Source organism: Equus quagga, chromosome 17 (assembly GCF_021613505.1).
Source record: "Equus quagga isolate Etosha38 chromosome 17, UCLA_HA_Equagga_1.0, whole genome shotgun sequence".
NCBI lineage: Eukaryota > Metazoa > Chordata > Mammalia > Perissodactyla > Equidae > Equus > Equus quagga.
The window spans coordinates 32,742,730-32,756,345 of NC_060283.1; the positions used below are offsets into that span (position 1 = coordinate 32,742,730).

General features: G+C 51.8%; 1 protein-coding gene across 3 annotated transcripts in view; it reads right to left on the reverse strand.

Moving 5' to 3' along the window:
* Positions 1 to 13,616, reverse strand: part of SNED1 (sushi, nidogen and EGF like domains 1) — an 81,713-nt gene that overhangs the window by 5,203 nt on the left and 62,894 nt on the right. Inside the window, exons 25-31 of one of the 3 annotated variants that reach the window (XM_046642920.1) lie at positions 13,236 to 13,380; positions 13,043 to 13,128; positions 11,270 to 11,371; positions 4,926 to 5,042; positions 4,256 to 4,343; positions 1,628 to 1,711; positions 781 to 818 (exon numbers count right to left, since the gene is read on the reverse strand). In XM_046642920.1, coding sequence (XP_046498876.1) covers positions 782 to 818; positions 1,628 to 1,711; positions 4,256 to 4,343; positions 4,926 to 5,042; positions 11,270 to 11,371; positions 13,043 to 13,128; positions 13,236 to 13,380 — 659 coding nt within the window. In that variant the 3' untranslated portion in view covers position 781. The remainder of the gene's footprint in view (positions 1 to 780; positions 819 to 1,627; positions 1,712 to 4,255; positions 4,344 to 4,925; positions 5,043 to 11,269; positions 11,372 to 13,042; positions 13,129 to 13,235; positions 13,381 to 13,616) is intronic. The other 2 variants (XM_046642921.1, XM_046642922.1) reach the window with 2 other exon arrangements.

Consider the following 13,616-nt stretch of genomic DNA (forward strand, 5'->3'; position numbering starts at 1 on the left):
TCTTCCAAACTATGGTGAAGACTGTCCAGAGTGTGCATGTGGGGAGGTGGGGTGGATGGGGTTGAGTTGCCTAAAGAGTTTGGGAAATGCTGGATTAAATAAGAGTAGGGTTGCAAAGTTTCTTTCATTTCAGGATTTCTGAATGCTTAGGATTCCTGTGTCCACTGGGACATCCCCAGTGACAGAGTCTTCAGGACTCCCCAGAGTTATGTGATCAAGGCCCCACACCCCATTTTTTCGTTCAATACACTACCATTCACACATTCACAGGGTCTGGGAATCACTCCCTTAACCCCACATTCCTAGAATTCCTCTGCAATCTAGGTATCCCAGTCCCCTCCTACCATCACCCCCCCAACCCCCCCGCCCTGGCCCCACCTCCCTGTCAGTACCACCTCTCTCCACGTGCCAGGTGTTCTTCCGGCCTCTCCAAGTGCTCACCCCTCACCCCCATCACTGCTGATCAGGGAAGGTTTCTCAGGTCCCTTGAGATAGAGTAGGATTCGTCTTCACCCCAGAGAGCCTCATTCCCACCTGAAGATGTGTCTGTGCCAGGTTTGTATCTATTGGGAGGCCTTCATACTGTTTTTTCTCGCCGATTTTAACCCCTTCAGGGCATTCTGAAACCTTGTGGTCTGGGAGTTTGGGATACAGAGCACACCCTGAACTTTCTTTTGCCTTGCTCCGGAAGGAACAGGCAGCTCTCTAAAAGGCCCAGTGCTGGGGGCATGGCCTTCCGACTTCCCAGCAGCCGCTCAGCGGCCGTGGTGGGGAACATACCTTAAGATTTCTTCAGTGTTGCACTGTTACTCTGTTTCCTGAAATAATTAGAGAAAGGTGGTTTAGGAAAAAGAATCTGTGCACCTGTAACCTGAAGCTTCCTCCGCCCAGGTGCCTGCTTCGTGCTGCCTGGCCTTTAGCTCACATGTACCCCAGTTCGGGAGTGCCATCAGTGAGACACTGATGCAGGGATTAGCATTCCCGTCTGTCTGAAGACTGGAGGCGTGCAGTAATGGGGAGAGCCACCAGCCTGGCCAGATGTGAGTGATGGGCAGTAAGAAAGCGAGAGCCACCCGAGGGAGGACACAGTGTTGGTGGGTCCACACTGTGCTTTTCCTCGATAGTCAGTGACACAGAACCCAGTGTGTGGCTGCTGCTTGGTCTGTGAAGAATATGACTGTGGTTTGGACTCTGCTGTTTGAAAGCATACAGTATACTCAGGCAGTGCATTATATGATAACTCTTACGGCTACCTTGAACCTTTTGGGGGAAAGAACCTAGATCGAGGGAATAAAAAGTAGAGATTTACTATATTTGCAGTTATATACTTGGGCCTGTTAATAATGCTCCATGCTTCCCAATTCTAGTACTAGGTATTGTGTGAACCTGCATAACCAGAGTGACCCCCCAGCACCCACCATGCTGGGCTCTACCCATCTGGGTGTGCCCACGTGCACACATATGTGCACACAGTTTCTTGAAGAACGTCATTGCACAGTGGCTGCACATTTTGGCAAACCAAGGGCCTGTGGCATCTCACAGCACTCAGTCCCCAGGGCCGCCCCTGCCCCGTTACCCAGTGAGCTACACGCAGGACACAGCATGGGCCTCTTCCCCGAGGTGGCACCTGTTTGGGGTCTTCCTGATGCTTGTGCTCTCACAGCTCTCTTTGAAGCAGATGTCCTGGTGCACTTTGTAGACCTTCTTGTACCTGTGTCACGAGAAAGCTCTGTGAAGCCCGAAACTGGAGCAGAATGTTGCCCGGCTTCACCTCGGCCACGGGAACCCACAGGGAACTGTGCAGGGGTCTGAGGAAAAGGCCATTCTTTCCTTAATCCTTACCTCCTGGGGATGTATTAAAATGTCCAGCATAAAAGTCATGTAATTTTTTTAAAAACTAACTTTACCGAGGGATAATTTGCATAAAGTAAGATACACCCATTTTCAGTGTACATTTTGACACTTTTCTGTTTTAGGGAAGTTCCTGGAGAAATCTGAGGGGCCTTGGAGATGCGGCCGTTAGATGTGGCAGTGGGGACAGGAGCCCTGCCCCCATTTATTAACTAGTCTGCTTCGAGCACGTCTCTGGGCTTAAGCCTCAGCTTCGTGTGCACTGGGAACTACTCATACTGCTCTGTCCCAGGTTTGTAGGTGGTAACGAACGGGAAGGCGTTTGGTTCTGGTTAAAGCTCTCAAATGTCAGAGCTGCTGCAGAGAGAGATCCAGGGAACCTGCCAGGCGAAGCTCCTCCTCGTGCGCTCCGTCTAGCAGAGCCTTAGGGTTTAAAGCCTTTGGGAAGGCTTCCATTGCCAGCCCTCGGAGGAACGGGACCTGGAGTTAACTCGCAGCCTGAACCACCAGACAACCAGACAGGACATAGGATCACTTGTTTCAGATGTTAGAAAACAGACAGTGCAAGACCTGATCCTTGAGAGAAGGAAAACAGATGAGGTGAGCCCCCGGGTCGCCCTGGAATTCAGTCTGAGCCACTTTTTGGACTGCATTGCAGGTGCCGGGGGGTCCAAGTAGTGGTCACACTGAACAGGGCGGGTAGAGGCAGCTGGAATTTGTGGGGCAGAGTACTAGAGAGGAGGGAGCTGTGCAGAAGAAGAGCTCCAGAGATCTCTAGAGGCATCCCCTTGAAAATTAAGCTGGTAGTAGGCAGGAAAAGAGGAATAAAAGTAACAAAGATCAGATGGGACAAATAGAAAACAAATAGCAATATGGCGGAGTTCAGCCCAATCATATCACTCGTTACGTTAACGTGTTAATGGTCTAAACACTCCAATAAAACCATGGATGTCAGGCTGGATGTAAAGCAAGACCCAACTATATGCTAAGTACAAGGAGGGCACTTGGAGAGGCAGAGACATGGAACGTGAAAGGATGCAAGCTCTGGGCAAGTGCAGGGCTCTCCCGGGCAGGCTCTGGTGTAAGTTGCACAGTTGGAAGATGGTGGATGCTGGGTTCAGGCTGGCATTCCACACAACCCAAATTCAGATGCCTGTAAACACACATTCCCAAATCCCAGCGTTCTCTGCGCCTCCCATGTATTCCTGTCGTGTTAGGACTGGCTTCATGTCCCAGCTCAAATGCAGCCTCCAAGACCTTGCCTTCTTGCCTCCATCCACAGTGAGCTCTAAACACGTCATTGGACATGTCACCCCCTGCTCAGCACCCTCTAGTAGCTCCCCATTTCACAGAGGACAAATGCCAGAGTCCTTCCAAGGGTCTCCAAGGCCCTGCCAGGCTCCTCCTGCTCCCTCAGCTCCAGCTCCCCTGGCTTCCCGCTGCTGCTCAGACACGCAGCACGCTCCTGATTTAGGGCCCTGTCAGCTGACATTCTGACTCTCTGGGAGAGATGTCCTTGCCTCATGTCCCTCCCTTCCTCCATGTCTGTTCAATGTCACCTTTCTCATGAGGCTTCTGCTGACACCCCACTTAAAGCTTCAGTGGGCCCCTTCCCATCCCCCAGCCCTGGCTCTCCCGGCCCCACGTGTTTACCTCCTCCTTTTCTCCTTCGCACTGACCACCTTCTAAAACACCACGTAACATACTTGTGCTCCTGTGTGCTATCTCCCTCATCTAGAATGGAGGGATCCCCAGCGGAGGACTTGGGCCCGTTCTGTTCACTGACATGTACTGAGTGTCTAGAGCCACGCCTGGCACACAGTAGGTGCTTGTACGTACTTGTGGACTAAATAGATTATAAGTATGACCCACAGAGTCACAGAGTGTTAGCAAGAGAGGTCCCAAGAGGTAAGCTAGGCAAACTCTCCCTCTGCAGCCCATTTTACAGACGGTGAAACTGAGACATGAGTGGCTCACCCAGGGCCATATCATGACTTAATGGCAGAAGCAAAACTCAAGTTCTCCTGTGCTGTTTATCTTTCCAGGGGATGCGAGGCAGAGGCAAATGGCACTTCCTGCTTCCTGTGTACTTGTGGCCCTGCCACCCAGGGGAGGGAGGCTCATGCTGCTCGAGGGTGGAAAAAGGAAGGCCCGAGGGGTTGGGAGCTGGGGGTCGGGCTCCTTGGCCTCCTGTGCCTTAACTCCCAACTGCACAGACAGGCAAATTTATTCAAACTTTCTGCCATATGGAGGGAAGAAGCAGTCAAAGCAAGCCCCTTCTGTGACTGTGACCGCCAGACCTTCTCTGGGGCTTGGAGGGTGGGGTGAGCTGGACTTTGTGAAAGCACCTCGAGAGGTCAGGAACACTCTACAAACACGGTGAAGGCGGAGGAGAGAAACTTACACGTGGTGACAGACGCCTCCTTCCCAGACTGGAAAGGACTTTGTCTCCGAGAACAGCCGCGTGCAGGGCTGGGGCACCTTTTTACAGGCTGCCGGCACAAAGGAAAAGGGCCGTGGCTTACAAGGAGCTCAGTGCATGGTGGGAGCTCTCTTTCTGCACCCTCGGGGAGGCCCTGGCAGCCGGGCTGGGCCTGTGGGTCCACCCCAGCTGCTTCCTGGGCTGGGGGCCCCATCCCCAGGGGTGCTCAGCGACTGGGGGTGCTGCTCTGACTCAGGGTCCTTGAAGCCTGCCGTTGGTTTCCCTTAGGCCTTGCAGTAGTCTCTGGGCCCTGAGCCAAAAATAGCCCCCTGCACTCACCTCTCACTGTGGGGTGGCTGGCGCTCTGTGTCCCTCCTTTCTGACTGTCTCCAGACCCCCAATTAGCCGGGCAGCACCTTTCACCCTGGCACTTTGGGGACAGTGTGAGGCCCAGTGGCTCACTGCCTGCCAGCCTCCCTACCTGGGCACTCGGAAGTCTGGGGCACTGAGGCTGGGCCCCTGTCCTGGCACCTCACAGTTTGAGGTTCTTGTGGCAAACCCACCCTGGCCCAGCGTCACAGCCTGCTGTGACAGATGTCTCAAGGCCAGGCCCGGGGACCCCTGTAGGCACCAGGAGTGGCTCCTGACTCACCAAGCTCGCAGCGTCTGCCTTTGAAGCCTGGGGCACAGTCACAGCTGTGGGTGTCCACACCAGGCACGCAGGTGCCTCCGTTCCGACAGGGGTTTTCTGAGCAGTTCGTGGGGACATCTGTAAACAGGCCATGAGCTGTTAGTTGCTGGGACCCCAGGGCAAGGCCTGCATTATTGTGTTGCTACCTCCTGCTGTCCCCAACACCACTGGGCCCTAGGGGTGGCCCTGTTCAGGTGGTCAGAGAGAGCACAGGTGAGAAGATGGGCCTCAGTATGCCCGGCCCTGAGCCCATGATCTCAAGGTGGGGAGGGAGCAGCCAGTGATTCTGCTGGGACCCTCAGTGCTGAGCCATCACACTCCACACACCACTGGAAGCTTAGATCATGGTGGGGCTCTGGTCGCCTTCAGGAGACTCCCAGCTCCGCCCTGGCCTGTGCCCGCCCCCCCGCTGCAGCATTTCCGATGACTGTGCCCTGCACAGGGTTTTCTCTTGGAACGCCGAGGCCTCCCCTCCAGAGCCTCTCTTGGATCTCCCTCCTCATCCTCCGGGGCTTGTCCCCAGGTCCCAGCCCCCGGCAGCCTCCCACCCCGAGTCCAGGCAGCTGTCTGTGCAGGACTCTGTGCTGGCATCCGTGCGTCATGCCCCCACAACAGCATCCTCACCACGCTGCTGGCAGGTAGGGATGGGTGCTCAGGGCCGCTGCCAGGGAGGGGTGGGCCTAGCTTTTTCCCTGAGGGTCCACTCTGTCCTCTTCTTCTTTTTTTTTTTTAGCTTTAAGATATCTGTTGTTTTAATTTTTAACTTAAAAAGCATTGAGAAACACAGAAGAATTATGCAGACCTCACTGCTTTCAATACCAGAAGGCCAGTCTCCCCTCTGCATCAAATCCAGCACCCCCCACCCCAGCCAATGCCCCCTCTTTGGCTTCCTCCCCACTGGCGCCAGCCACCCTTCCTGGGGGCTGACCGGGTGGGCCTGCCTCTCCCGTTTCCCCCTTCCAGGCCCTCTTGGGTTCTGTCTGTTGGCTGGTTCCCCTCCTCCCTGTTTCTACTTCACTCTCTCCTTTCCCCTCACTGTACTCTGGGCCTTCCTTTTTGTCTTTCCTGATGTGCTAAAGGTGAGTTGTGGGCTTTAGAAAACTTTTTATTACGAAAAATTTAAAACCTACAAAATGTAGAGTATGAAGAACCCCATATATCGTCACTCAGCTTCACCGATTATTAACATTTTGCCAATCTTGTTTAATCTATTTCCATCTTTCTATCTCCCTTTATTTCGCTTGTTGAAGAATTTCAGAGCAGTTCACAGAAGCCATTTCACCTGTAAATATGTCAGCAGGTATCTAATACATAAAGACTTTAAGATATTTTATGTAAGCACAATGCAGTCATTACAAAATTAGCAGTAGTTCCTTAATATCATGAGAGATCACAGTCCATGTTCAGATTTCCCTGATCATCTTAAAATGTCCTTCATGGCTGGTCTCATCTAGTCAGGATTCATAAGTATGCACACTGCCTCAGTTTGATGCAGCTCACGTGTCTTTTCATCTATAACTTTTCATCTTCCCTCTGTATTTATTGAAGAAATAGGCCATTTGTCCTGTAGAATTCTCTGGATTTGACTTATTGCTTTCTTGTGGCATTAACTCATCCCCCAGCCCCCATCCCCATGTTTCCTGGAAACCGGTATTTCGAGAGAGGGGCTTAATAGGCTTCAGGGTCAAATGGTCTTTGCGGGACTGCTTTGCCGGTGGAGGCCATGCACCCTCGGGCACTCCAGGAGGCGTGTGATGTCTCCGAGTCCAGTTTCATTGATGTGAGGACTGATCACTGGTTCAGTGTTGGCAGCCTGGTTAATCCAGAATAAAGATCTCAGGCTCTGCACCTGATGGCTTGAGCACCCATAGAGGTCCCTGATCTAGGCTCCAGATCATCCAACTCAATCTGTGGCTCCTCTGCCCTCACTAGCTGGAAAGTCTTTTCTGAAGAGCTGCTTTCCCTCACCCCCTACTCGGTCACCCTGACATACAGCCCATGCAGGCAAGGCCGGATAAGTGCTCCATTCTTTTCCTTTATTTGTACACTTGCAGAGTGAGTTGGTCCCCCAGCAAGCTCTAAAGTTGACCAATACGTTGTTTGTTCTTTTTGAGCATCATTATGAACTTAGGGATTTTTTTTTTTAAAGATTTTATTTTTTTTCCTTTTTCTCCCCAAAGCCCCCCGGTACATAGTTGTATTTTCTTCGTTGTGGGTCCTTCTAGTTGTGGCATGTGGGACGCTGCCTCAGCGTGGTTTGATGAGCAGTGCCATGTCCGCGCCCGGGATTCGAACCAACGAAACACTGGGCCGCCTGCAGTGGAGCACGCCAACTTAACCACTCGGCCACGGAGCCAGCCCTGAACTTAGGGATTTTTATATACTTGATGAGTGTCAGTCTGTTGCTGTCATTAGTTTTCTTGATGCTCAATTTATCCTATCTTTGGCCAGCAGGAGCCTTTCAGGTTGGCTCCTTTGCCCTTTAAACACAATCCCAGTTGTTTTTGAAAGCTTGCTTGCTTTTTAAAAGTATGTCCTAGGCTTATTTTGTCCATATCCTGCTTTAGTCTCGGAATCAGCCACTTTCCACAGACTCTGGTTCCTTTTGGTGGAGAATGGCATCTGGAGCCCCTCTGGGCATCAGGGGGCTCGCTGTTATTGGTGTGTCAGTGCTTCAGGACTTTGCAGGAGACAGAACTAGGAAATTCGATGTGAAAATAAACAAATTATGAGTTCATATCAGTATTTCTTGTTCAAATGATCAGAGTCAAAAAGAAAAGCACAGGCGATTTGCTTCTTTGATTTTATATTTTCTCTCTCTGTGCTGGAAACCTTGGTGGCATTAACAATTATTTTCTTTATCCCACAGTGTACATGTCACAGTTTTAAAATAACAGTACCGCTAACATCAAGATCACTGAGTACAGCGTTAAATTTCTTGCAATTCTTTTTGTCCTTAGAATATATTCTACTAGGAGTGAATAGTCAGAATGCTGTTTTTAAAATCACTAGAAATGATACTGTTTTCCTGTGTGGTTATGTCATCAACATGATAAGTTTATTTCAGTTTGTTTTCAATTTTCAGGATTTTTTTTTTTTTTTGATGTCACCTAAAAAAAATTTTCTTGGTTCTAAAGTCAAAACTATAAAGGCACATTCAGAGAATTCTAGCATCCATCTCTGTTCCCTTTACTTCCTCATTCTTGTTCTTTCCCTCCTTGTATAGTTAGCCATTTTTATTGGTTTTCTTTTTAAATATAAGAAAATATATATACTCACATTTCCCTTCCCCACTTTCCTACACAAAAGAGATAGTGAAAACACTGTTCTTCACGTTATATTTTTAAAATAACTTTATTGAGATAATTTATACTGTACAATTCACGCATTTGAAGCGTACAATTAATTGGTTTTTAGCATATTCACAGATATGTGCATCCATCACCATAGTCAATTTTAGAATATTTTTATCATCTCAAAAGAAACTCCGTACCCTTAGCTGTCACCCTCCCTATACCTCCACCGCCACCCACAGTCCTAAGCAACCGCTGGCCTGCTTTCTGTTACTATAGATTTCCCTATTCTGGACTTTCTTATGAATGGGATCACATTATATGTGGCCTTTTATGACTGGCTTCTTTCACTCAGAATAATGTTTTCAGATTCATCTATGCTGTAGCATGCAGCAGTGCTTTATTCATTGTTTGGGTGAATAATTTTCCTTTGTGTGGATACACCACATTTTGTTTGTCCGTTCATCAGTTGATGGACACGTGGGTTGTTTCTACCCTTGACAATTGTGACTAGTGCTGCTGCAGACATTCAGGTACAGGTCCCTGTGTGGACATATGTTTTCATTTCTCTTGGGGATATGCCTGGGAGTGGAATTGCTGGGTCATATGGTAACTCTGTTTAATTCTTTGAGGAATCACCTGTTTTTTTCCCCGAAGCGGCTGGACCGCTCTACATTCCCACCAGCAGTGTTTGAGGGTTCCAGTTTCTCCACATCCTCACCAGTACTTGTTGTTATCTGACTTTTTATTCTAGCCATCCTAGTGGGTGTGAAGTGGCATCTCGTGATGGTTTTGATTAGCACTTCCCTGATGACAAATGATATCAAACGTCTTCTCATGAGCTTGTTGGCCATTTGTGTATCTTCCTTGGTCAAATGTCTATTCAGATCCTTAGCCTATTTTTTAATGAGTTATTTACCTTCTTTTTATTCAGTTGTAAGAGTTCTCTATATATTTTAGACACAAATGCATTTTCAGATATATGATTTGCAAATATTTCTCCCATTTTATGGGTTGTCTTTTCACTCCTTGATGGTGTCCTCTGAAGCACAAAAGGTTTTCAGTTTTGATGAAGTCCAATTTATTTTTTTTTCTTTGGTTGCTTATGCTTGTGGTGTCCTGTCTAAAAGTACTTTGCCGAATCCAAGGTCATGAAGATTTACCTCTGAATTTTCTCTAAGAGTTTTATAGTTTAGCTCTTGCATTTAGGTCTTTGATCCATTTAGAGTTAATTTTCTGTGTGGTGTGAGGTAAGGGTTCAGCTTCCTTCTTTCGCATGTGGATATCCACTTGTCCCAGCACTGTTTGGGGGGGACTCGTCTTTCCCTACTGAATGGTCTTGGCCCCCTTGTTGAAATTAGTGGATTACAGACCTATGGGTGTATTCTGGACTCTCAGTTCTATTCTATTGATCTGTAAGTCTATTAGCACTGACTGACAGCGCAGAACACTGGGCAAAAACACAAATCTGGGAGACTGCATGCAGCCAGACCCATTATAAGGAAAACCACAGCTGTTCAGGCCCGTGGATATGTGGTGAGAGTGCTCCCCACCACCTCCCTTCTAACAGAGCAAGGGCTCTAAACACGGATTCAGGGTTGTGCTTAATGGGCAGCACAACAGCAAGGTATAAGTTACTGTTCATGTTCCAGTTCATGGGTAGGGTTCCAGATCTAAAGGCCAGTATTTTCGCAAAAGCTAGCTAGCTAAACTAACTAAATAAAAGGGGGCCATCATGGACTGACGATGAGAGTGTGACAGGAACCAAAGGCCATTACATATTTTTTTTCGTCTTACCACCTAAACTCATCTCACACTCCCCTAGGGCCTGTGGACCTCACATTAGCAAACACTGCAGACTACAGTGCCATCTGGGGCCAGCCTGGTGCCATCTGGAATCTCTCCTTCAGAAGGGCCCAGGAGAGGTCATTCACATCCCTCTACCTTCTGAGTGTTATGAAATGAAACGTCTAATATTGAAAAGGGCTGACACATCACTAACCATCTGATGAAAGGTTTGTTTATTTCACTTACAAGACTGCACCATGCCTTAATGGGATTGTTCACTGACTGCATCTGACTCACAAACCCACCCTCTTGGTGCTCACTGAGGCTGATGGCAACTTTGGGCCTCCTACGGTGAGGGGAGAATGCTGAACCGTGGGATTAGTGGAGCCACTGTTTGCAAACGCACCCCCTGGCACAGGTGCTCTTCCTGTGTACAGGTGTCTTTGGTAACCTGGGGGCCGGCCTGCAGCTGAGACGCGCCCTCAGAGGCAGCACCCTGGGTGCTTGGCTCACCGTTCACCGAGGTCTCTGCCATCTTTAGGGTCTAGTTGATGGGTGAGCTTGGTCTGAGCCTATGGTGTGACTCGGGAGAAAGGCCACTGGGTCCTAGAAGAACTGACCCTAAGGGACGTGGCCTGGGGGGCTAGAACAGGAGGAACATGGAGCCAGGGTCTGAGTTTGTGTAAAGAGCCTGGGCCTGTTGGTGCGGTCCACAAGGGGAATGCCCTGAGAGGATGCGCTGTGGGGACACACCAGCTGTGAGTCTCTCCAGACAGAGCACCATGCCAGGGCCAGCTCAGGCCCTACTGGCCCCTGCCAAGCCTGGGTAGCAGCCTGCCAGGCGATGCTCCAGCTGGAGCACACTCTGCAGCCAGCCCTCCACTGATTCCTGCTGTCGTGCTCAGCATGCTCCTCTGTGGAGAGGCAGGAGTGGGCTTTTCACGGGAGGGGCAGGAAGGGTAGGAGGGCTGTCTCTCCAGGGCAGACATGGGTAGTAGTTTGGGTGGGTGCTGCCCCTGGGCCAGTTCCCTGTCTGTAAGAGGGTGAGGTGCCACTGCCTGCATGGTTTGCTTCACCCGACCCTTTCCAGCGTGGCATACTCGGCTGCCCTCTGGGTGGGCTCTGTGCCTCCTGCTTCCTCACTGTGGGCGGCCCCCTCCTCGACTACAGCCTCTAAAGCCTCCAAGGGTGGTCAGCCCTGGAAGTCCACTCCTGCTGACTTACTTTCCATGTCCTTGTCGCTGCCGCGTTCGGGGAGCTGGGGGGCCAGGCTGACCTGCTCAGGGGCCTCCTCCGCGTTCTCAGGCTGCACCAGAGCTGTGGGTTCTAGGAGAAATCAGGACACCACCGTGTGCTGACCACGCAGCCTGCTGCCTTGCACCCAGGGCTGTCCTTGGGCTGCCTTCTTGAGCTGCTTCTCTCCCTTGGGTTGTAGGGACATCCCTCCATGGTGGAGGCCCAGCGTGGCAGGATCGGGGTGCCCACTGACCTGCTGCCTAGGGCATGGAGCCCTGTGGGCCCCCACACTGCCTCCGGTAGGACCAGTTTTTCTCCAGGCAGGGCCCAGCCTTCACTTTCCTGCTGACCCTCAGCAGGGAGCTGGCTTCCACTGCGGCCTCCACCAAAGCTCCTTGGTGAAGGTCATCAGGGGCCTGAGGCAGGGCCAAATCTCTGCCTGACCCACTGGCCTCATTCTTCTAAGCATCCTTCAAATTCTGCTCTTTTCTCTCCATCCCCTGCTTCTTGGGGGCTACAATGCCTCTTCCTTCCCCTCGTACTGGCCCTCAGCAGACCACACACTTGGCCATCCCCTAACTGAAGTCAGCTCCTTGGCAGGGTCCCCACCGTGCCCTCGGGCATCTTCTGTGGCTTCAGGAGGTGGTCGGAGGTGGTCGGAGGCAGCCCAGCCTGTTCGGCTCTCCAGATACCTCTGTGCCCTCCCTCCTCTGTGCCCTCCCTCCTCTGGGTCACCGTGTGCAGTGACCCCTTCTGCTGCTCTCCTGCTGGTCACCAAGGGCAGCGATGCCCCTGCCCGCTCCCCATCACTCTCCTCGGTACATGGTCTTTTCTTCCCTTGCCTGGAGAGGTTTTTGCTGGTTGAAAATTATCATTAAACTAGTGATTAGGCTCTGTGCTGGAGAATTCCGTGAGGATGGGACCTGCTTATAGGTGAGGATGAGGCCTGGGGAGCCCTGCTCAGAGTTCTGAGGTCCTCTTGGGCAGGGGCAGCTGGCAAGCAGGTGGCTCCTGGCCTGCTGTGTCAGAATCTCAGGGGAGGCCTGCTGTAGGCAGATTCCTAGCCCACCCCCACCTGCTTAACCAGGTGGGAAGGGGCCAGGGCGTCTCGACCCATCCCTCATGGCCTCTGGTGCTGGGGCTGGGAGGAGAGGCCCGGTAGGATCCTGCTCCTGGGCCGAGCAGGATCTGAACCCAAAGGCTCTGCCCTTAGCATGGGACACGACCTCTTAATGTGACAGGGATGTGTTCTCCTTAGACCATGATGTGTGCCAATCGCCCGGCTCCTTGTTAAAAGACAGATTCTGATTGCAGAGCTCTGGGTGGGATCCTGCACTTCTGGAAGCCCCCAGGCAAGGCTGGCACTGCTGGTCCAAGGACCACACTTTGAGTAGCTGTGAATTAGGTCGAGTCATACCCTCCTGTCCTGCTTACTACACAACACTCGGAGTCCTGACCCGCCAAAGCTCCCGTGTCTCAGACCTACTTCTAAAAGGGTTATCTTTCATCATCTCTCATGTGCCCTGCCAGCAGCCTGTGTCTTCAGCCCACACAGCTGTCATGAGTCCGGGGATAGTGTGAGTTCTTGTGCTGGCCCGGGCCCAGGGTGTTGCATGTGGTCGTGGTCCCTGGCTGGAGATGGTGTTGGGCACTGGGGGTGGTCTTTGAGCCCAGGTTTTAGGGGCCTTGTCCCTCATCCTTCTGGGAACAAAGGCTGGGTGAGGTGGCAGTAAGGCCACTAGGGTTGGCTGTAGGACTCACGCGATCTCACAGTGACTGATTTGCTGGGCAAGCCACTGAACCTGGCACTCACTCGTCCTCTGCCATCCACGAGCTCTGAGAACCTGCTGAGAGAGTCACCACGGGTCACCATGACAGAGTACCATGCCTGGGGTCTCTCGAGGTGACCCCTGCATCTGGCACACTGCATGGGGCTGATGGCTGGGGCGTGTACCTGGGGGACTGGGTTGGCGTTTCAGGGGCACCGCGGTCATTGAGCAGGCGCAGCTCCGGCAGGCGTGCGGGGGGCGGTCTGTTTCTGAGCACCCGTGGGTGGAGTCCCTCCCGGTGCCAGCGTCTGTCGGCACCGTCCCTCGGAGCTGTGGGCAGGTGGGAGGAGCAGGTGGCCACAGGAGGTTGGTCTGAGGCTTCCCTTTGCCCCCGTCCCACCCCCATGCTTGGAGGTGAGAACTGAAGGGACGTGTGCATCCCTGCAGTTGAATGGCAGGTTGAATTTGTGGCTTTCTGAGGTGCCCTGGAGCCCCACTCCCCGCCAGCCGGGTCTGAGGAGGAGCCACAGGGTTCCTGCTGTGATGCAGACATTGCCTGGGAGTCT